General features: G+C 52.1%; 3 protein-coding genes across 4 annotated transcripts; 2 read left to right on the plus strand and 1 right to left on the minus strand.

The window, feature by feature from the left end:
* Window positions 1-2,141: 2,141 nt before the first annotated feature.
* On the plus strand, window positions 2,142-3,222 carry PAQR7 (progestin and adipoQ receptor family member 7). The gene has a single exon (XM_086479862.1). The coding sequence runs from the start codon at window positions 2,161-2,163 to the stop codon at window positions 3,199-3,201; it is 1,041 nt and encodes a 346-aa protein (XP_086335988.1). The 5' UTR covers window positions 2,142-2,160; the 3' UTR covers window positions 3,202-3,222.
* A 1,335-nt stretch (window positions 3,223-4,557) lies between these two features.
* AUNIP (aurora kinase A and ninein interacting protein) lies at window positions 4,558-7,831 on the plus strand. The gene is made up of 3 exons (XM_086480385.1): window positions 4,558-4,644; window positions 5,090-5,225; window positions 6,906-7,831. Exons 1-3 carry the CDS (start codon window positions 4,558-4,560, stop codon window positions 7,829-7,831), a joined length of 1,149 nt encoding a protein of 382 aa, XP_086336511.1.
* Window positions 7,832-8,715: 884 nt separating this feature from the next.
* Window positions 8,716-20,011, minus strand: MTFR1L (mitochondrial fission regulator 1 like). 2 transcript variants are annotated; one of them, XM_086479167.1, is made up of 6 exons: window positions 19,973-20,011; window positions 18,915-19,019; window positions 18,128-18,237; window positions 17,125-17,336; window positions 13,818-14,130; window positions 8,716-9,750 (listed from the first exon to the last, which is right to left on the minus strand). In XM_086479167.1, exons 1-6 carry the CDS (start codon window positions 19,985-19,987, stop codon window positions 9,645-9,647), a joined length of 861 nt encoding a protein of 286 aa, XP_086335293.1. In that variant the 5' UTR covers window positions 19,988-20,011; the 3' UTR covers window positions 8,716-9,644. The 2 variants fall into 2 exon arrangements, with proteins under 2 accessions (XP_086335293.1, XP_086335292.1); XM_086479166.1 differs by having other exon boundaries at window positions 17,125-17,351.
* Window positions 20,012-20,944: the final 933 nt, after the last annotated feature.

Raw genomic sequence — 20,944 nt, forward strand, 5'->3', positions numbered from 1 at the left:
TGCTGCTCCGCCGGGAGGAAGGAAGGAGGGGCTGCCCGGGCGTGGGGGGGGGTTGTGAGAACCGGGGGCTCGGTGCTGGGAAGAAACCGATCCTAACTTAAAATAAATCTATTTGTGCTTTAGAAGGGTAAATACAGATGCGTGTCGGCGGCTGGGGGCTGAGTCTGTATCATTAAGAAAATATTCATCAGGGTGGGTGGATGCTGCTCGAGAAAGGAAATGCTCTGGAGGCTATAACAGGCTCTTGAGGCGACGTTATTGACATCTCGTGGGTACGTGGGGGTTATTATTCAGAGGACGAGCCAGATTAATGATTTCCAGCACTGCTCAGGGTGTGCTCCGTTCCTAAGTGAGGATTGCTCAAGGCTTCGTAGCTCAGAAGAGCTTTGCAAATGAAGTCCTGCTCCAACAGGTTTGGGAGGACCTGGAATAAATAAACACCGTTGCCTTTCCTGCCTTGGGCTTGGCCGCTCCAAACGCAGCTTTTCCCGCTGCTTTTGCCCTAGCCTGAGCAGAACCAGGAGTGCTTTTCCTGTAGGAATATGTCTTCTGGCAGCCGTGACGGGGTCAGACATGGTCCGGAGCTGAGCCCCCTCCCCACGTACCCAGGCATCCTCGTTGGGCAGCAGCCGTGGCACAGAGGCAAGTTCTCCGTGCAGCAGAAGGGCAACGTTTTCTTCCAAAGTGCCCATCGAATTTTGGTCAAAATAGCTTAATCTGGGAAGTTCTGCTTTCTCCCACATCCTTCCACTGGCAGGACTTGAGGCTGTTTCAGTTCAGAGTTCAGAGCGGTAGCTGCAAGTCCGGAAGAGGTTGATGAAGTTAATTTTTCACTGGCAGCCTGCGCACGTTGCAGCGTTACAAGAGGGCTTAGGAGGCCAAGCGAGGGTCAGCGTCGCCCTCTGCGAAGTGCTGCCCCGAGCCAGGCTGCTTGTCCTTGGTGTGGGGCTTCTTCGACCCGGTGAGGTGGGAAAAGAGCATTTGAGAGGGATGCTGAGGAGCAAACAGCCCGTTTTTATCTGCCTCTGTGCTCCTCAGCTTCAGGCAGGCAGGAGTTACAGACCCATCTACTCCATTTTGATGAGGAAATTGCAGAGATTTTTAAAATAAACAGTCCCATCCCCTCCTCCTCCTGTTCCCAAACTTTGAAGAGCTTTTCCTGTCTGAGCTGTCCCTGCACTTGCCAGGAGTTGAGGCGTAAATCAGCACTGGAGCTGGACGGGAGTTGGGCTGTTTTCTTCAGAACTTGTCTGAGCAAGAGCAGGTAAAGGGGCGGGGGGAGGTGGGGGAATCTCATGTTGAGCACATTCTATTCAATATGTTTTTAAGGCTGCTTTGAAAAGGCAGAACTAGCCAGCGAGGGTGCCTTTATCTTGGTGAGGACAGCAGCTTCAAAAATATAAATATGGAAGCGCTTGCTCACAAAGATTACGCTGCTGGACCTCAGTGATGCAACAGGATGAACTCGCTCGAGCTGCGCTGGTTTTGTGCAAAGCCGCGTCGAAAATGCGATAGAGCTGACAAAAGATGGTAAAAACTCTAAAGCACAGAAGTTGCGTCTTCGGATATTGGAGTTACGATTATTTTTGTTCTCAGACACACCCCTCCTGAGGCAGAGTAGGTCGTGGAGGGAACGCGGCTCGTTGTTATTTGTAAAGCCAGATGCTGCAAACAGTTTACAGCGGGGGAATCTGGGCTGCTCCTGGAGCGGGAAGTTTGTTGAGGATGTTTAGTTTGTTCCCAAACTGCTGGGAAGGCATGAGCTAGGAGCTGATGCGTCCTGGTGTGTTAATTATTGTGTCAGTTAACCCCAGACTCGTGTCCTCTACCTCTGTACTCCTCCAGACAGTCTGTCGCCTGTGCAGCACGGGGCGCTCCAAAGGTGCTTCAGTCTCCCTTCAGCCTCCTTCCTATCACTATTTTTGGTGATTCTTTTATTTCAGCTATAATGAGGCCATTCTCGTCACTCATGATTTCACATATCTTTAGGAAAAAAAAAAAAACCAAAACAGAACAAAGCATTGAAATGGCCCCTGCTTGTTGGTTTGTGGGGTTTTTTTGTTTTTTTTTTGTAAAGTCACTATTAAATCCCTGCAGCAAAACTTCCTTTCTGTCCCAAAGGTTGTATTGTATAGCGGGGACCCAGAATTCGGCTGCATCATGGCAACGGTCATCACCGAAAAGCTGAGCCGCCTCTTCATTAACGTGCGGCAGGTCCCTCAGCTGCTGGCCCCCCTCTCTCCCCCCACCGTCAGCAGTTCGGAGGTGCCCAAGGTCTTCTGGAAGCCCTACATCCACACCGGCTACCGCCCGGTGCAGCAGACCTGGCGCTATTACTTCTCGACGCTCTTCCAGCAGCACAACGAGGCCATCAACGTCTGGACCCATCTGGTGGCAGCGCTGATCCTGCTGCTGCGGTTCCAGCAGCTCTCGCAGCGGGTGGATTTTGGGCAGGACCTGCACGCCCAACCCCTCCTCATCATCATCACGGCATCCATCACCTACCTGACGTTCAGCACCCTCGCTCACCTTCTGCAGGCCAAATCTGAGTTCTGGCACTACAGCTTCTTCTTCATGGACTACGTGGGGGTCGCCATTTACCAGTACGGCAGCGCACTGGGGCATTACTACTACGCCATTGAGCCGAGCTGGCACGAGAAGATCAAGGGGTTTTACATGCCGGCGGCCGTCCTGTTAGCGTGGCTGTCCTGCGCCGGTTCCTGCTACGCCAAGTACCAGTACCACCAGTCCGCTCACCTTCTGAGCCGGCTCTGCCAGGAGCTGCCCTCCGGCCTGGCGTACGCGCTGGACATCAGCCCCGTGATCCACCGCATCTTCACCGCGCCGCCCTCCGAGCGGGCCGACCCAGCCCTTCTGTATCACAAATGTCAGGTGTTGTTTTTCCTCATCGGTGCCTTTTTTTTCTCACACCCTTACCCTGAGAAGTGGTTCCCTGGGAAATGTCACTTTTTCGGGCAGAGCCATCAGATTTTTCACGTGTGCCTGGTGCTCTGCACGCTGGCGCAGATCGAGGCGGTGGTGTTGGACTATGAGTCCAGGCGACAGATCTATTCCGCTCTTCAGGGTGATTTGGCTCACAACTTCTCTGCCCTGTGCCTTGTCACTGTGACCTGCTCTGTCCTCACAGCCACTTACATGGCCCGGATGGTGAAGAACAAGCTGAGCTTCAAAGAAGAGTGAAGGAGAAGCCAGTGAGCTCACTGGGACGGTTGACCTGCAGCCAGCTGTGGCGATGATGCCGTGAATCCGGCCACAAACGTCGAGGAGAAGAGGAATGAATGCTTCGCGAACTGTTTGTTACCTAGCAGCCCTCTCTGTAGGAAGGGAAAGCAAGATCTGCTTTTTGTGCTTTTTTAATTCAGAGTTAGTTCCAGCTTGCTCTTAAAATGGTACTCTGGTTTAATTCACATGTTTGAATAAATGATTGGAACAAAATGTCGTTAGCGCTGCAGCCCTGTACCCTCGGTGGGCTGGGCAAGGATCCTGGAAGCTACCAGGTCCCACAGCAAAAGGTAAGGAGATGCCATCCGACCCCCCATTAGTGGTGACAGAATCTAACCCATGGAAACAGCCCGAGGTGAGCTTGTATAAACCACAAACAAGAGCAGCAAATTTGCTTTATGTCATTTCAGGCCCCTCGTATACAGCTTAGGGAGCTGTACAGAGCTCTCCACGCAGTGGATATCCCTGAGAGAGTGAGAAAGGCACCAACCCTCTCCATGCAGTGAGAGGAGAGACAGGGAGAGCAGGGTTGGGGTTGATTTGATGGAGGCTGAGCCCCAGGGCAGTGATAGGGACCTCTGCACCCTCTGTCCTGGATGAGGCCCTGCGAACAGGCGCTGTTGGCCGTGGTGGTTTCAAGGGCACAACCCTGATCTGAACAGAGGGTGCAAACGCAGGGTGGGAAACTGCTGGGCCTGCAGCTGCGGCTTGTAAAGACCAGGTGAGAGGGGCTGGGGGAGGTCAGGGCTTGGGCTGCGTTTAACGAAGAGCTGGGCTGGGGGCAGGAGAGCAGCTGGGAGAGGAAAAACCCAGCTGTACTGGGCTGCTCCCCCTCTGACCCGCACAGCAGCCCCCCCGCCGGCATCTCCGCAGCACTCGGCCCCCTCTCGCCACCGGCCGCCCCTCTTCTGCTGTTCACGGGCCGGTCCCGACCTCAGAGCCCGCACAACGCCCCTGCGCTCGGCCCCGCCGCCATCCTCTCCCCTCAGCAGGCTGCCGCCCCGGCTCCTTATATAGGGCACGGATGAGGTGGGCGGGGCTCCGCCTGCCGTTCATCCCATCCCGCCGCTCTGATTGGTCACTCTTTACCAGGACCGCGCGCGGTGACCGTTGGGGGCCATTAGGCGGGGGCAGCGCGAGCGAAAGGCGGGAACGGGGAGCGGAGCCGGACGCGGCCGCTGAGGGACCGGCCCGATTCCCCCTGGGCGGCGGTCGCGGCCCTTCCTCGGGGCCCGGCCCGGCTCAGGCCGGCTCGGCTCGGCTCGGCTCGGCTCGGCGCTCCGGAGGGCGGACGGAGACGGGCTGGTACCGGGGATGAAGCGCAGAGGCGGCGCGGCCCGGCAGGCCGAGGCGTGCGATGTGTGGCTGGACACGGCCGAGCTGAAGCGGAGGGCAGCGCAGGTGGGGCTGGGCGCGGGCGGGGGGTGTGGGGGGGTGGTGGGTGTCCGGCGGGGGTTGCGGGGCTGCTGCCAGCCGGGGTGTGCCGGGATCCCCGTCCCGAGGGAGCGTGTGGCTCCCCGGGGGTGGGAGGTGCTGTGGCATGGGGTGCCGGGAGCATGGCCTTGGGTCTGTGTTTTGAGAGGGGCGCGGTGGGGTCAGCGAAGCCTGGCCGGTGCAGCACGACAGGGACAGCCTGCAGCCTTGGTCCTGAGCACTCTGCTTGAGCGGGGAGCTGGACAAGGTGACCTCCGTGGGCCCCTTCCAACCTCAGCCGTTCTGTGATGGTGTCACGGGAAGAGTTGAAGTGTTTAACAGAGGTGGAAGCCATGCCACAGCGCTGGAAGAAGGGGAGGCTTGGTTTTTAATTCCGTATATTCACTTTCCTCTTGTTTCTTTCCCTACCCAGCCTGTTATAGCCAAGCTGAAAGTATCCAGTCGAATTCTGGAAAGGACGCACGTCTCAGTTGCTTTCACGCAGACAAGAGCCTATCAGCCACGCACCAAGCAAACCACCATCTCCTCCTTCTTCAGCACCCAGACAGGTAACGTGGACAAGCAGGTGCCCCTGTAGGAAAGCCATTTCAGGCCATAATAGGAAATCACCTGGCTTTATTTCTTGGCAGCTTTACTGGGCAGAGGAGTGCATTTTCCAGTGAAGAGGGTAAAGGTTTGGACTTCCAGGAAGGATTTTCTTGTGATGGTCCATCTAAATGCAGGTGCCTTTTACGGTGTTAGACTAAAGTGTAAGTCACAGCCAGGCTTCGCTGGAGAGCAGTCTGAACTCTCAACAACGGACTGGGCTTTACTGCTTACAAAACTGGAGTTTTCAGTGGGACATTGGGAGGCCTGACCTGGCCCAAGTGCTGATACAAACCATCCGGTTCTGGGTTGCTCGATGGTGTCACATGAAGGACAATCGACTTCGGCAGGGTCTGGGCAGCAGCACCGAGCCCGGGAGCATCCTGTGGGCAGCTCTGCCTGCTTGGGGAAGGGGCAGCATCCGGGGCGTAATGTGCTGGGTTTGTTCTAAACGACGGCAGCCCTAAATTGTCAGTTAAATGCCCTTGGAAGAGACAGCTGGAAGTGAGAATGAACGTTACCTGGTTCAAACAACCTCCCTGTAAGGGGAATCAGGGGGAGGTGAGCGAGGAGAGCTTTTTGTGAAGGGTTGGACAAAGCCTTTTCTAGAGAATGCGGTGTTTAATCCTGACTGAACCAATGAAGGAATCACGAGGGAGCTGGAATATTTGTGAATTAAGCCAGTTCACAACCTTTGTGCTTTTGAGGCTGCTTTTGTGCTTTAGAATACAAGGAACTGGGATTTGTCTGTGGGTCTCTAAATACGGAGAGAAATTAAATGGATGCAGAAACCAGCAGCGCAGCACTGTGTAGTTGTTTGTGTGTTGTGCCGTGGCTACTTCAACCCTGAACTAGTTCAGCAATAAGCAGATGAGAAGAAGCATTGCCCAAACTGTACGATTTAATTGTTTGACAGAATTTTTGTGTTGTGACAGGGCCATTAATGGGGTTTGCTTTGGATTCGTTGTTCCTACTCCTTTGAGTGTCAATGCTTTCTCCGTTTTATCGTTTGATGCCCTCGATCGATTGCATTTGCTCAGTCACTGGGTGTGTTTGGATTCACTGAGTGCTGCTGCTGCTTGTCAGAGGTCTGTAGGGTTTGAGACTCCAGAGTATTTATTATTTGTATTTATTTTTTCTTTTAGCTTGTCCTGAAGTGAGGACAAGCTCACTTATATTGAGAAGCTATATTAGATTTTTATATTAAATGGTTTCAGAAGCAAATGTGGGACTTGATGCCTTCATCAGGCGATGAACGCAAGCTGTACAAGTTTCACTGTGGGGTTTTGTTTTTTTTTTTGGTAAGTCTTGAGCTGCTGCTTTTAAAGGGAACGTCAGGGGTGACCTGCCTGGAGAGCCAAGAGGAGGAAGGCAGCAAAGCCCAAGACTGGAGCAGCTGCAGCTCTTGCCTCTCGCCTAGGGGAACCTCGCTGCTTTGAACTACTGGAGCGTTTCAGGCTGCTGTTCCATCACAGTTGATACTGTTACGATGTCCCTGGTGTGGGACAGTCTGTGGTGCTCCTCGAAGGAGCAGTGAAATGGCAGTTCTGAGTCAGCATCGAGGAATGGTGCTGTGGGTAGTGACTAACCTTGAGGAACGTGCGTGCCAGCTCTGGCTTTAACCAATTCCGTGTTGTTTTCAGATGAAAAAGACAAAGAAAACTCCAGGCCACCTCCTTTCACCCCAAATAAGGACTGTAAAGGAAAAGGCATTTCTTTGCCTGCCTGTCCTGTGAAGATCTTGGCTTTGCCACAGATGGAGGAAGCCCAGAACCAGCCCTTCCGAGCCGAGGAGATGGTGCAGGTTACGCCCCGGCGTCGTGCACGGAAGGCACCGGCCTCGCCGGCTCCTCTGCCAGGCTCTGGGTTGTTAGAAGCGGAGTCCCGCAGCGGGAGGGAAGCCTCCTGTGGGGCGGGGGAGAATTGCTGCTGCCTCGACTTCACCCAGGATTCCGAAGGCAACCGGGTCATCGCTCACAGAAAGAAGTCCGATGTATTTGCTGGGGACAGGGTTTCAGCAAGCGGCAGCGTAACTCCGGCCTGCAGGCTAAAGGAACGCGCGGGCCAGCTGCTCCCAGAGGAGGCAGAGCCCGGACTTGATTCCCCACCGAGACTTGGAGCAAACCGGAATAAGAAACCACGCCTGCTGAGTAGTGTGAATTCTTTAACTGATTTCTCTGAGAATATAAATCCTACTAGAAGGCGAGACAGTACCTGTGCTGCTGGCGTTTCCTCATCCCCGCAAAGCCCAGCTAGAGCACGGCCGCTGGCCGAGCGCAGCCAGAACGCTGGTGCCGGTCCGGCCGCGGAGGGCAGGGGCAGCGAGGCGGGGCTGGGCAGTCCCCGCAGGCAGTTGTTCACCCAGGACTCGGAGGGGAACCGAGTGATGGCTCACCGCTGCCAGACCCTCCCATCTGCTCGCAGGCAGCTGCCCAGCTCTGCCTACAGGGGCTGTTCCAGCGATGCTGTGAACAGGAGCTTGGGCAAACGGGGGGAGGAGTGGGCAGACATGTCCTACCATTTACTGTTCACGCAGGATTCGGAAGGGAACAGAGTGATTAAACACTAAGTGACCTGGAACGGGTCACACAGTGACCTTGTGAAGCCTCAGGAAAGCGTATTTTTTGGTAAGAAAGCGGTCAGAATTAGGTAAGTGTACCCAGTGTTTCTAGCTGTATGGTCTAGCCAGCATATGCTATAGACCCATGCAACAGGCTGGACCTCTGTTCTCTGAAATTTTGCTTTAATAAAAATAAAATGTCGAAGGAGTACGTTTATAATGATTGGACTGTTTCAGTCACGCTGACAGCCTGGGTGTTTGTGTAGCTTGCTGCCGTTCAGCCTGACAGCCCGCTGCTAACATGGCTGTATTTCTTAGGATCCTAGGAGTCCAAATTTAACGTTTTTTAGGCTCAGCTCAGGAACCACACCGTCTAGCTGCCCTGAAGGAGTGGGAGGCTCAGGTACGTTCTGCTGCTTTGAGGACAGCGGTTACGCCAGTCAGTACTGGCTTAACTGTGTGTGGCAGATGCCACGGCTCGCTAACAGCTCTGTCCCCTCCGTAGGCAGGTGTATTCCCACACATCCTGATACAGAGCAGCCTCACTGGGACAGGGAGAAGGACAGCCTCCACCCGTGGCTCTTGGCGTGCATCTGAGCGGGGAAGAGCTGCATCAACTCCCTGTAAAACTGATTAAGTCTTAAATGCTCTTTCTGCTCTTGCTCACCGCAGGCCAGAGGCAATACCAGCCTCTTCTCTCGCTTTTGAGGGGGGAGGGGATGATGATGGAATTTTTCAGGAGCTGAGGGCCTGGGGGATGAAGAAAATCCTTGGCAGCTGGGGCCATTCAGCTGCAGCAGCTGAAATTCCCCCCACAACCTCCCCTAGACCCAAGCACCGCTGCTGACACGTCTGGCCTCTGCACATTAATAATGTCACCGACAACCTTTGTCTTATTAAGGCTCCATTTTATATAAAGGAAAAAAATCATATTTAAATACAGCCATGAGGAACATTGCAGAGAATGTGCAGCTGAAGGAAACTCTTCAGTTAGTGAGAACTGTAGCCACAGACAAGGGCAAGTCCCTTCTTCCCTTTTCTCAATGACAGCTCTTGGGGTGGGTGCTAAGAACCGAGCATCAGTGGTTCAATAAATAGACCTTTTGAGTGCTAAATAAAATACATTATCTGAATACACAGACTATTAATGAAACATTAAATTACTGGCAAGAAATTAAGGCCATTCTGTCATGCAACTGTGGGGATAATCTGTGAGTTACGACATACCCAGGGCGCACTAAGACCAGCCACCATCCCTTAGACGTGACTGAGCCCTTTGCTCATCGACTGCGGATTCATCCTACCACCGGGTCAGCCAGAGTCACCGGGAAGACGCCTTTTACCGCTGTGATTCACCAACCTCCTGAACACTGAAAGCATTAATGAGCTTATTCTCAGGAGCTCTGTACCACACTCGGAACAGAGAACGGGACGTTTGACATCTGTTTATCCTGGAAATGGCAGCTACAGCGTCACACGGCCGTCGTACGTTAATGCTTAATTTGAACCTAAGGAAAAGTGTAGGTAGAAAGAACGTCATCCAGCAGCACTCGTTGCGCTCTTGAGAAGATCCTTATCCATAATCAACATCAAAATACAGGTGGAAAAGAATTTCCATCATCTTAAAAAGTTTTTCGCTTAAATATAACAATACATGGAAAACACATCAAATCCGTAGGGTCTTTCCTAAGTAAGTGTCCGGTGCAGAAACCATCTCTAAGTAATAAAAGAGGCAAAAGGCTCAATCCTTAGGAAGGCAGCTACTGTGGAGAAAATTTTGGGAGCATAACACTTTTGCTTATGGAGTTTAATGACGGTAACATCATTTCTCCTTCAGGGCCAGATCTTCATCCTTCAGGGCAAATTTTCTTCTCAGAACCTCTGCTATAAGAACAGCCGGGTCTTCCTCCTTCATTGAAGTTCGGTTTCTACACAGAAGACAAAAGCGCAGCGTATTAGTAAAGAGAAGTGACAAAAGTGATGGTTTACTGCTCTGCTTAGAGTCTTTTCAGCATTTTTCTGGAGGACGTGGAAGAAAAACAAAACAACAAAAAGCAGCTAAAAATTCAGTTCTTTCATGTTGGCTTAGAAAACCTGGAGCTCAGTTTGTGGATCAAGGAGTATCCTGAAAAATCAGCATCAAAGCTTTTTATGATGTTTTTATTCAACTGTGTTAATAACAAGCAAATAAACTTCATTAATTATTTACAGCCTACGTCCCCTTGACATAAATCTACAGCTGGTGTGGTGGCTGAGTTGAAATCCTGGAAGTATTTTTTTTTAATGAATTTTGCTACACAATACGCTTTCATATTTAAATATGGGCAATTACAGGTATTTTAAAGGAGGCCGGTACACGTTTCCCTTTGCTTAGCTACTGCACGTGAGTTTCTGTAGCATTCTGTTATCAAAGCATCCTGCCTCTTTCAACAAGTTCAGACAAGCAGTTCACCTTAGAAGTGTTAATGAGCTTAATTTACAGGAAGCCAAAACCCAGTTCTTTTCCTTCAGGTTTTGTTTAGAACCTGTAATAATAATTTTGCAGCTTAACTTTGTTGTTTTTTTTTTTTTTAAATAGCTGAAGTCCTCCCTTGGTCAGAAAACATTATGGGTGTTTTAACCATTCCTAAAAGAAAAAAATACCCCTGGAGTATTTCCGTATGTGTTTGGGAGGGGCTTGTTCTCAAATAAACACTGCAGGCTTTCAGTAAGCCGTGTAAGATGCCATTGAGCTGCTCACGGGTAACGCTTAGGGCTGTGCCAGCTTTCTGTCTGATCCAACTTCTTCATTTACAGTTGTATAAACGCATCATGGTTTAAAAGATGATTTTGGAGCCCGAAGCGTGCCTTTGCTTTCACCCAGCGAGACCCCTTCTGAAAAGGGTGCAGAAAAAGATCAGAGCACAGGGCTGGAGCCCTCCCCACACCCACCCTTCCCCTGGGCAAAGCCAGGAACTCAGGGTCACGCACGGATCCGTCAGAACTCAAGAGTCACCCACGGATCCGTCAGCTGCCTCTAAAGAGGGAGGGACAGGGGGAACCTGAAGCAGCCAGAGGAGGAGGCAACACCAACAGCAGTGAGGAGAGCCAGCACTGACACGGCCTCGAGCTGCGCTGATCACAAGGGAAGGCTCTCCCAGGATGAGAAGACAGACAACCCACACCAGGCTGAGAGAAGGAACCTCTCCCACCGAAGGCCACAAACGTCCTACAGCGAGGCACAGCCGCCAGCAGACCACAGAGCAGCAGCCGCCAACTTCAGCGTCTCAGCCCTTTATAGTCCCTCAAAGGGCCAAGGACATAATCAGGGAAAAATGAAGTTGTTCAGGCCCGTAACAGTGGTACTTACAAGTCCAAGTGTCCTCACAGTCCAAGCAGCTCCTCACGCTACCTGGCTTTAACCCCACGCTGAGCGCGCAGCCCAGCACTCCCCGCTCCCCTCGCAGAGGGCAGCACAGACACTTTAACAGGCTCTATTTCATTTGGTGAAACATGCACATTTCTGCAAGCGTTTCTCATGCATTCCTGAAGCTTCCAAGGTTGTGTTTAAGCACCAAGTCCTAAACAGGAGCATCAGAGAAGGATCTATGTAGTTATCTCGTTAAGCATCACTGGGTACCTTCATCCACTTAAAGAGTGCACGATCCTTTCCAGTGTCACATGTGCCACCCACCTACGCCAGCAAAACCGCTGCGTGTCACCGAACGGCACGGCCACAAGGCGAGCACAGCTGTAGGAGCGCGGGGCTGCGCGCAACTGCGTCGACACCAGAGGGTTGTGTCTGGGAATTAAAGCTCATCAAGTAACGAGCATCAGCGATTTAGTTAGTGCAATTTTTCAACTACCTGTGATTCTTCAAACGGCTTTAAGGTGTAATAACCGTATCCTAAAATGTTAGTGTTGGATGTAGGAGGCATGTTAGAGGCTGAGATAGAAAAACAGATGAGAGGAAAACAGTTCAGCTCCAGCAAGAGACAGTCTCAAGCTTTTCTGTGAGTGTTCTAGCCTTGACGCAAGCAGCAGCAGCGAGTGTGACCCAGCCAAGCCGTCGCAAGGGGAGAAGGGTCCTGGTGCCTCAGTTCTCTTGCCCGCTGTACCCCAGTGAGGAGGGACTGGCAGCTATCCCCTTCCTCCCCCAAGGATGCTGCAGTACAAACCCCGCGCTCTTCCCCGTCTTCTACGACGCTAAAAAGAATCAACGCTGTTGGTAAATCCGCTGTGCACGAGCCACCTCTCCCTCCCACGCATTCACACAGCTCCTCTCCCAGGGTAACAGCCAGATCAAACACCTTCATCCATTATTAGTCGTTCTCATACATTCTGTCGAGGAAATTCAAGTCGAATTGTGACCCATTATATTGCAACGCTCCCTGTCACCTACACGCTGCTTTTCACAGCCTCCCCCCATCAGCCCTGGCTCCTCGCGATTCAGGCCGAGCTGGCAGGAGCCTTGTTGGCACATCCAGGCGAGGAGAAGAAAATGCCTCGGATTTCCCTACCATAATCTGCATTTGTATAGGTTTGTTTTTTGTTTTTTTTTTTTCTCCCTGAATAATGCACATTTCCCTGTCTTCATCTGGCACAGATGGTGGCAGTTTTCCTACCCTGAAAAGTTTGCTTCCATAGGAGGCTGGCAGAGCAGTCTGCACTAATTAGAAGACTGATAATTACACGTGAATGCTTAGTCCTAGAGGTACAGGTTTCCGATAAAGTTAAAACGTGACATGTCACAGCATGAAGCACCCACAAGCTTTTCTAGATTGAACAGAGCCACTGCATGGCCATTAGAACGGACAGTTACAGTCCTAACAGGCAAGTTACCTAAAGCCTAACCCCACCCCTGTGGAGTCGAGTAGCACACAACAGCAGGATTTTTTTTGAGAAGTCTCTCTGCCTAATAATTCCAGATGATTTCGGATGCCCAAAGCACTGCTTTGCAACAGACAGGAAGAAAGAAGAGGAGCAATTAATCTACGGTCTGTGAATCCTGCTCATCCCAAGAAAGATTACAGGCATTTACATAAAGCAAGTCAGTGTTGAAGCTTTGAGTAATATTTAACACTTAGGAAAAGAGGAGCAAAGGGGTGTGCTGTGTGAATTACGGATGTGTGATACTGTACGGACATTCTGGATGCGAGCTGAACATATTTCTGTCATTTGACTATATGATTTTTTTCAGTGCTGTAATTTCTTTTGAACTGAAGTAGGCATAGAAATTGCGAACAGCCATCACACAACATGCTACTCTTGGCCAGGAATCTTACTCGCGCACCATAATGGCCGGATAGATCTTTGAGCTGAGAAATGTGGAAACTGCACTTTATGACTGTGATTTCGCACGTAGAGCGAAGGCAGCACAGCCAACGTTCAAGCAGCTCCTTTGTCAGCTGGGCAGGGTCCCGTCTCAGCCGTGCGGCAGCTGGCATGTCAGCAGCTCGAGGCGTTCTCGTGAGCAACGTGTAAACTCGTCACGAGACAAGTGAAAACGCACTCTGCCCACGCTCAGAGCTGGGCCAGATGCTAAAGGCGAGGAGCTGAAAAGCTCCGCGTGTTAATTCCCGTACGTGCCACGCTGGAAGAGCTGCTGAGCTTCCCAACCGCTCGGGTCTGTGAGGTGACCGAAGCACCAGTACCTGGAACCACCGCAGGCGGAGAGGGCAGCGTGGCCCTCGCTCTGACGGTTGCCAACACACACGGTTCTGGTTTTTATCAGGGCAAACACAAGCTTTTTTTTTTCAGGTGAACAAGCTGAAACAGCCAAACATTGTGCTAATCAGTTTAAGTTCCCCTCTGTGGGGGAAGGCAAGCCATCATTAAAAAAAACCCCAGAAACCTAAGTGTTGGCAAGTTCTCCTATAAACAGGTACTTCCCCGCTGCGAATCATGAATACAGAGCAGCACCAAGAGCAGTGAATGCACTGCCCAGTGGCTACAATGATTTGACAGACAAAAAAAGAGAGATAAAATAAAATCAAGAGAGTTCAGAAGCACTTACAAGTCTTTGCTCTGCTTCATCCTATGAATGTCTTTGAGAATGCCCATCATGTCGGCAAAACTGCTGGCCTTTGACAGAGACACAGAATCTTCCTCGTCAGGATCCTTTGGGTCTGGTTTGCAACACTCGGAGGTTGCAGAACAAAGCATGGAGACTGACGGGAGCTCGGGGCTTTCCAGTTCTGCCTCCTCCTCTGTGATATCACTAATGACAAAGGAAGTTGTAGATTGGAAAGAGGGTCCAAAACAAGGTAAAGGGGAAGATGCATTTGAACTTCCTGGAGATAATAAATCTGGCGTTAACGAAGCAGAAGCTGAAAAAGAAAACACAGGTGCATAGATAAACTCATACCAAGCCATGTAGGTATTTTTTTCCCCCGAACAACAGAATATAAATCAGGAGGCATCAGCAGCCAGCCTCCCCCATGCTACCGGGAAACAAACTCATCATATTCTGTTACCCTCCATGTCGGCTCTACTTCCTACGACACCATGCTGCAACACAAGACCTTCTCCAGGACCTCTGATCCCACCTGCCCCCTTACGCAGCTCTATTCCTAGCGTGCCCATCGCCGTATCGCCTCTCCAGTGCAAACACTGCAGAAGTCAGGTCATGTTTACTTTTTCTGGTTTTAAAGATAGGAAATGGAGGAAAGGGATTTAGCTGCTGCTCAGGGTCACAGAGGGAGCCTGTGTCAGAATGTAGGTCTTAATTGTCTTAACTTTTCTCCTCTTCATCGCCTGGAGAACCGCTTGTCTCTCTTTTCCTTTCAGGCGCCTTCCCCCATGGCCGCTCCGCCTGGTGAGAATGCAGAGCTGGCTCAGGAGCTCCAGCATGCTACACTAGCCGGTCACAGCGTTCACCCTGTGACTGCGGGCGCTCTGACCTGTTCTGCTTTCCATCGCCATCTGTAAAATGAGAATAGCGCCCACCTGTTCCGCGGGGAAGACGGGATTTATTGTTCACGCTTTAAAATGCAGTGAGGCTAAGAACAGCTACATAAATGCCGAGTGTTATTACATGAAAATGAGGTAGATATTTCCAGTGTAATACACTAAGGGAAATCAACCAAAACCCCAGGAAAATGCTTAGTGCACATCTCCTTGAAAAAACCTTCCTGTATCGAAAACAAACCGTACCTTAAAGCGCTAATGCCCTTGGCCTCCAGAGGAAACCTGTAGATAGTCATCAATTTCCAATTAAGGGACTTTCCAGCAGTACATAATAGAGCAGATGGCAAAATATTTCTTTTTTGACATCAATCTTTCCAAAAGAAGCCTGCTAAATGTTATCTCCTCCATCAGCTTACCGAGCTACAGCCAGGCCCTAACTCACCGCTCTCCGTTATTGACTTAGAGGACGCGAAGTCAATACGAGCTGTTCTCAAATGCCAGCTGATAACAACCAGGCACGTGGCTGAGCAGAGAGGGAGAGAAAAAGGTATTAAATGATTAAATCATTTTTCTCCCATCTGGATCTCTAATTTTCCTCATTACTACTCTCCTTGAATTAAAATGGACTTCTCTAGCGCACAGCTTGAGTGACGGTAGAGCTGAGACAACACTTGGAAGGAAAAAAAAAAATTTTAAAAAAATCACAGAATATCAGCTCTTCTTTACTCCAGTTCGGTTGTTCCTCTGTCTTGCATGAAGAAGAAAGAGGACACACGCAGCCTCTCTGAAGGGGACATCTGTGATGCCTTGTTTTACACTTACTCCCTGCAGAGCTGAGGGTAACGCGTCTCCCTCACCCCCGCATGGCTTCATTTTACCACGCTGCTGTGAGAGCCAAGGCAAGCGGGCTACAGGACCCCGCGTGCTGCGACAGGACCAAGGATGACAAGAAACACCAGCAGGAGGAGACGGGTACTCTCCAAGCGTGCACAGATCATCAGAAATACCTAATCTCATCTAAATACAACTCTGCATGCTGAAAACATCCCGTTTGTTCTCATGTGGTGTCATCTATTTACACTGTGATACCAAGTAGTTTCTTAAGAGTCCACTGACCATCACAGGGAACTGAAGACGAACCCCAAACCTCTCACGCAGAAACCAGCATTTCAGCTAAAACAAACACAACTGTTTCATGTTCAAATGCCTTTATGGCTCGTGGATAGCTGGACTAAATATAAGCAGTCGTTAAAGCCACAAGTCCCTTGGGGCTACAACAATCAGACAAGCACATCGTCGCTCCTAGATCACGAGACTTGGTTTCGTGCACACACGACACAGCGTGGCGCAAAGTAGCAATCTGGGAATTAAAACAACGTCTTTGGTTTCAGCTGTAGGGTAAGGCAGGTTTCATCAGCCCCTGTTACCCATCATAAACAGGAATTAACCTGCCTGATATCATGTCAAGTGTGGCACAATCCTGGGGTAGTTTTTTGTTTGGTGGTTGTTGGGTTTTTTTAAACTAATGGGAAGAATCAGAGGTCCTTCTTTTCCTCTGGAAAGCAGCCATAATATAGCTGTCGTCTGGGTTATTGGCAGAAGTATTCTGTGTACAAGAAACGCAGCTTTGAAGAAAAGCTGCCTTCAAGAAGGACTAAGTTCCTTTAGTTTGCAAAACTGTTCAATGTTTTGGAGTTGGGTGATCACCAACTCTGCCTTCTGAACCCTCCGTAACTAGATACCAAGGTATTTCTATCTTCCTAGTTTCCACACTCCAAACCAGCCGCTGCTGCAGCCTGGTAGAACCACTGGGATGTGGATCCTACCAAATACCTTCATATTTCCAGAGCTGAATACAGGAAAACCCAGGAAAGGAAGAGCAGTCTTTCCTCACAGCTCTGTTTTGCGGCTAAAACATGGCTTTTAGTTCCAAATTGACTAAAATCAATCAATCACTTCAGCTAGGCTTTTCCCCAAATACCTTATTTGCTACAGAAACGGCACTGTCATTTTCACAGAACGAACAAACACTAACATCTCATTCCTGCCCAAACCGGGACGTAACCCTCTCACTCATGGCTGACTCGGCGCAGGAATGGCAAGAACACACCAAATGTTTTCACGAAACAAGGTGTGCGAGGTGAGAGCCGGCCTCCAGGTCGAATGCAGCAAATGCAGTCACGAAGCAGCACTTGGTATTTCTTAAAAACAAGCAGGAGTCCCCCGACAAAACAGATACAAACGTCTAAACACAGAGCCAGCACTGAGCTGACACCAAAGATGGGATCCCACCAACGGGAGCCACAGCTCTGCTGGAAAAGCAACACGTGGGCCTGCTCCGTACGGAGGAAAGAACACGGTTCACGAATTCAGCCCTGCTCGTTCAACAAAAGAAAAGCTCGTCACATTCCTACCTGACTCCGCAGCAACTATTTTAGCTATCTGACTCCGAAGGTGACTCAGCTCATCCTGGAGCTCTGTTGTTCGGCTCAGGGCTGGTAAACCAGGCTTCTTCAAGGCGAGCAGCTTCTCCTCCTGCTTCCTCAGGTTGGGGACTGAAGCATTTCGCTGTATAACAGTGAAGGGACTCGGCTTCCACTTGTGCTTCAGCGGGCGAGTGTCACTTCTACAGGACAAAAACCTGTTGGTCATTTACAAGGTGCAGACCCCTCCGTGACAACATCACTCAGCAACGCTCTGCCTCCACCCCAGGGCGGCAGAAGGCTCCAACACAACGAGCGAAGCCTTTGTGCCACCACGCTGCGCGTACCGCTGCGGGTACCGCCGTGCAGACGCCCCCTGTGCCACCGAACATGCTCTCTCTGTCACCGCAATCACGCCCCAACAGCACGAGATGTGGCGAGAGGACGCAGGGACAAAAGTCTGGGCGTGCTCACGTGGGTTCAAGTCATTTCTCTCCTGGTAACTGTGTCTCCGGGCCGGGCAGTGCGCTGGGTGCACAGGGGAAATGCCACAGACCCCTTAACTTTGGCCTCTGCTTTCAAAGCCCATTTTCTCTCGCACAAGGTATCTATTACTATTGCCCTGCCTCAGGGACAAAAGTTCAGCTGACCAGAACCAAACTCCTGGGGAGCTCAATCCTGGGAGAACTCAACTCTTCAGCTTTCTGACCAGAACACATCACGGACCAGGGGGGCGACTCTACACAGATCTTTCAGTGAGCAAGCAACGACATGGCACAGGCTTTAGCACTTCCCACAGGAATTCCACCCAAGGTCCTTTGTCCGATGTTGTTTCTTTTCCCCAGAAAATGGGGAAAACTGTCTTTCAACAGGCACCACATCAGCCCCTGAGAGGAGTGGAAGGTGTGATCATTTGATCAATGTCTGACCTACGCCGTGCAAAATAAACCAGGGTGTAAAAATAAGGACCAGCAGACACAAAGAGGAAACCGACCTGACTCTGGCGTATGTTTCTTCCTCATCTGCTGCTATCCACACAATGTCTGCCAGGGTGGGGACCGGAGGGACGTCATTTAAATAGAGCTCCGAAACATTTGGTAGAACCTAAAAAGAAGAAAGTTGCATTAAGCAGACGGCGGTCCTGCCTCCTGAAGCCGCCCCAGATGTGCTGCAGCAGCTGTCGGAGCCTTTCTCCGCTCCAGGTCGGCAGCTGCAGCTGCCAGATGTTGACAGCAACGCCGCTGGGCTCACGGAAACGCGTGCCGACCTCTGCACGTGTCCTCGGGTGCGCTCCCGAGACCGAGCAGCGGGGCAGCGAAGGGATACTCGGTACAGCTCAGCACGCTGCCAAGGCCACGTGCAACACTCCGCTACTACAAGTCCCAGCGCTGCCCTTGAGCTTCAACAGTGACGTAAGCGTTTCCATAAACCTTGTTTTACTGTTTAGGGAACGCAGGCCCAGAGGGCACGTGGCTTGCTGGAGGTCACACAACAAAGCCCTGCTTCAGCAGCTCCATGTTTCTGTCTCTAGCTTAATAACCCGGTCCACAGACGCTATTTTAGGAGGTATTTTCCTCAAGTTGGCAATGATCGCTTGCAAGAATAGAATTTCCAAAAAAAGAAAGGAATTAAAAAAAAAAAAAAAATCTTAAAAAATTAACTATACAGCTACAGGAGTTTTGCGAGCACAACTCTGCAGACACTCGTGGCTGACAGAAGAGCAGCTCGTGACAGCGCCTCGTCTTGCTCGAGAACGGCGGCGCCCTTGCGAGCCCGCTTACCTCGAAGGTTGCTCTGGGGCAGGGCTTTAAAGGGAGGTTTGACCCGATCCTCCTGACAACGCTGCGCGCCGAGCCGTGGGGTTTGTTCTGCCAGATGGGGATCGTCTACAAGAATCCACGTGACATAATTAATACGTGAAGTCAGTCGCCCTTCTGATATTTATTAAATTGGAAACTGTCCTCTACAATCAAGAGCTCTGATCTCTGACTTTTTATTTGTTCAGTGATAATTTTAATCGGGAACCTGCTAATAACCACGGTCCTCGTTCCATAAAACTGTGTTTCAGCTGAGCATAGGTGAAAGTCAGGCAGTTACTAAGGGGCATTTTAAACACGGATGTGGCATTGTCAGGACTGAAAACTACCAGCACTCGGTGACAGACACCAAGCTACAAATGAAAACATGCCAAAAGGAGGAAAACAGCATCACGTGAGGGGCCCAGAAGAAAAATGAAATCAGCAGAAAGTCTCATGTAAAGGGACACTCTCACTTCCACATGACCTTTAACACAGGCAGCACCGGGCATGTTTGAGGGCTGAGGCAGTTACAAGCGTATTCAATGCCTATCCGTATTCAATGCCTATCGCAGCCAAGGGCCCACGAGAACAGCCTTGGGGGGTGTTTTCAGCAGCAGCAAATGTTTTCGTGATCTTTGGACACTGCTACAACGGATTCAGAAGGTGAAGCGCCCCGTCCTTTGACCGTGTTCCCCTCTGCCAGTTTTAGGGCCGTCGCAGGCTCTCGTGACAGGAGGCAGCACAAGACTCCGGACGGTGAACACCACAATGACAAACCGGGATCCAAACGGGTTATTTCGCCCAGTGCACCAACAACTCCATTAACTTATTCGGTGCTGGAGCTTGTTATGCACACGGCGCCTGGACGCCGCTCTCGGGCAGTTACAGTTAAAATTGCTGGTGGGTATTTTAAACTGAATCCCCGAGCGGGGAGCGCCTTGAGTGCTGGGAGGGCCCTCTGGCTACCGGCCCCGGGAGCGCCGGGGGGCGGGAGGAGGGCCCCGGGGGTGCCCGCCGGCTGCGGGCGGTGTTTCACTTACGGAGTCCGCTGCCATCTCCGGTCTGGCGGTGGCCGCCGGGGCGGGCTCAGCGCTGGGTGCTGCGGCTCCCGCGGGCGCGGACCGGGCTCATCTTACCCCGCTCCCCGCCGCGCTGGCGCTTCTCACTGGAAGACAGAAGCGACCCGCTGCGGGAAGCGCCGGGGCCGCCCGCGGAGCGGGCCCACACGGAGCCCCCGGGGATGGGCCGAGCCTGGTCCCCCCCACCCCGCCCGCGGCCGGCAACGAGCCCCCGTCCCTCGAGCGGTGCCCGGTGGCGCGGCCCGCCCCGCTCCCTCCCGCTGCCACCGCCCCGGGGCCCCGCCGGTACCTGAGGGGCAGCGGCGCAGCGCTACCCCGCTCCCGGCCCCTCCGCCGCCATCACCCGGAAGCAGAACCCGCCCCCCGCTTTTCCGGCGCATGCGCCTGGGGGGGGGCCCTTGATGTTGGGGGGCGAGCAACGGCGTGCGGGGCCTTGAGGGTCGCGGGGGGTCGGGCCGGGCCGGCTCCTGCTCCCCCCGAGCCGCTCTCACCGCCCCTCTCCCGCCTCCCTGCTGCCCCAAGCCCGCCCTGCCGCACCCCCCGGCCCTACTGTGTCCCCCCCCCTCCCCAACCCCACCGTCGGCTCCTCCCGGCCCAGCCGCCGCCCCCCGCCCGCCCCAGGCAAGGACTGCAGGAGGCCGAGGGTGGTGGGACGGGTTTAACGAGTGCAGCTACAGCCGGGGCCCTCGGGCCCATCACGCCAACCGGCACCGAACCGCGCGGGGCTGCTTCCCCCCCCGGACCCTCGCTGACCAACATCGGCCCTGACCCGTTGTGGCTTTCAGGCCAGAGCGTCACAAAGCACAGGAGGTGGGGAAAAGCGGCGCCTCCTCCCCCCCCGAGGTACCACAAACCTATCGAAAAAATCTTAAGTGAGTTTACAAAGAGAAGACAAAAAGCTTGGCACGAGGAATAACAGCCTCAGGCAACGGC

Source organism: Leptosomus discolor, chromosome Z, assembly GCF_034619465.1.
Source record: "Leptosomus discolor isolate bLepDis1 chromosome Z, bLepDis1.hap2, whole genome shotgun sequence".
In the NCBI taxonomy this organism is placed as follows: Eukaryota; Metazoa; Chordata; class Aves; order Leptosomiformes; family Leptosomidae; genus Leptosomus; species Leptosomus discolor.

Excerpts from the sequence above, each read along its gene's own strand:
- PAQR7 (XM_086479862.1), top strand. The coding sequence starts at position 2,161 with ATGGCAACGGTCATCACCGAAAAGCTGAGCCGCCTCTTCATTAACGTG.
- AUNIP (XM_086480385.1), top strand. The coding sequence starts at position 4,558 with ATGAAGCGCAGAGGCGGCGCGGCCCGGCAGGCCGAGGCGTGCGATGTG. Across the intron at positions 4,645-5,089 it reads TGAAGCGGAGGGCAGCGCAG|CCTGTTATAGCCAAGCTGAA; the intron begins GTGGGGCTGGGC and ends TTCCCTACCCAG. Across the intron at positions 5,226-6,905 it reads CTTCTTCAGCACCCAGACAG|ATGAAAAAGACAAAGAAAAC; the intron begins GTAACGTGGACA and ends TGTTGTTTTCAG.
- MTFR1L (XM_086479166.1), bottom strand. Across the intron at positions 17,352-18,127 it reads GAAACATACGCCAGAGTCAG|GTTTTTGTCCTGTAGAAGTG; the intron begins GTCGGTTTCCTC and ends AATGACCAACAG. Across the intron at positions 14,131-17,124 it reads AATAGTTGCTGCGGAGTCAG|CTTCTGCTTCGTTAACGCCA; the intron begins GTAGGAATGTGA and ends TTTCTTTTTCAG.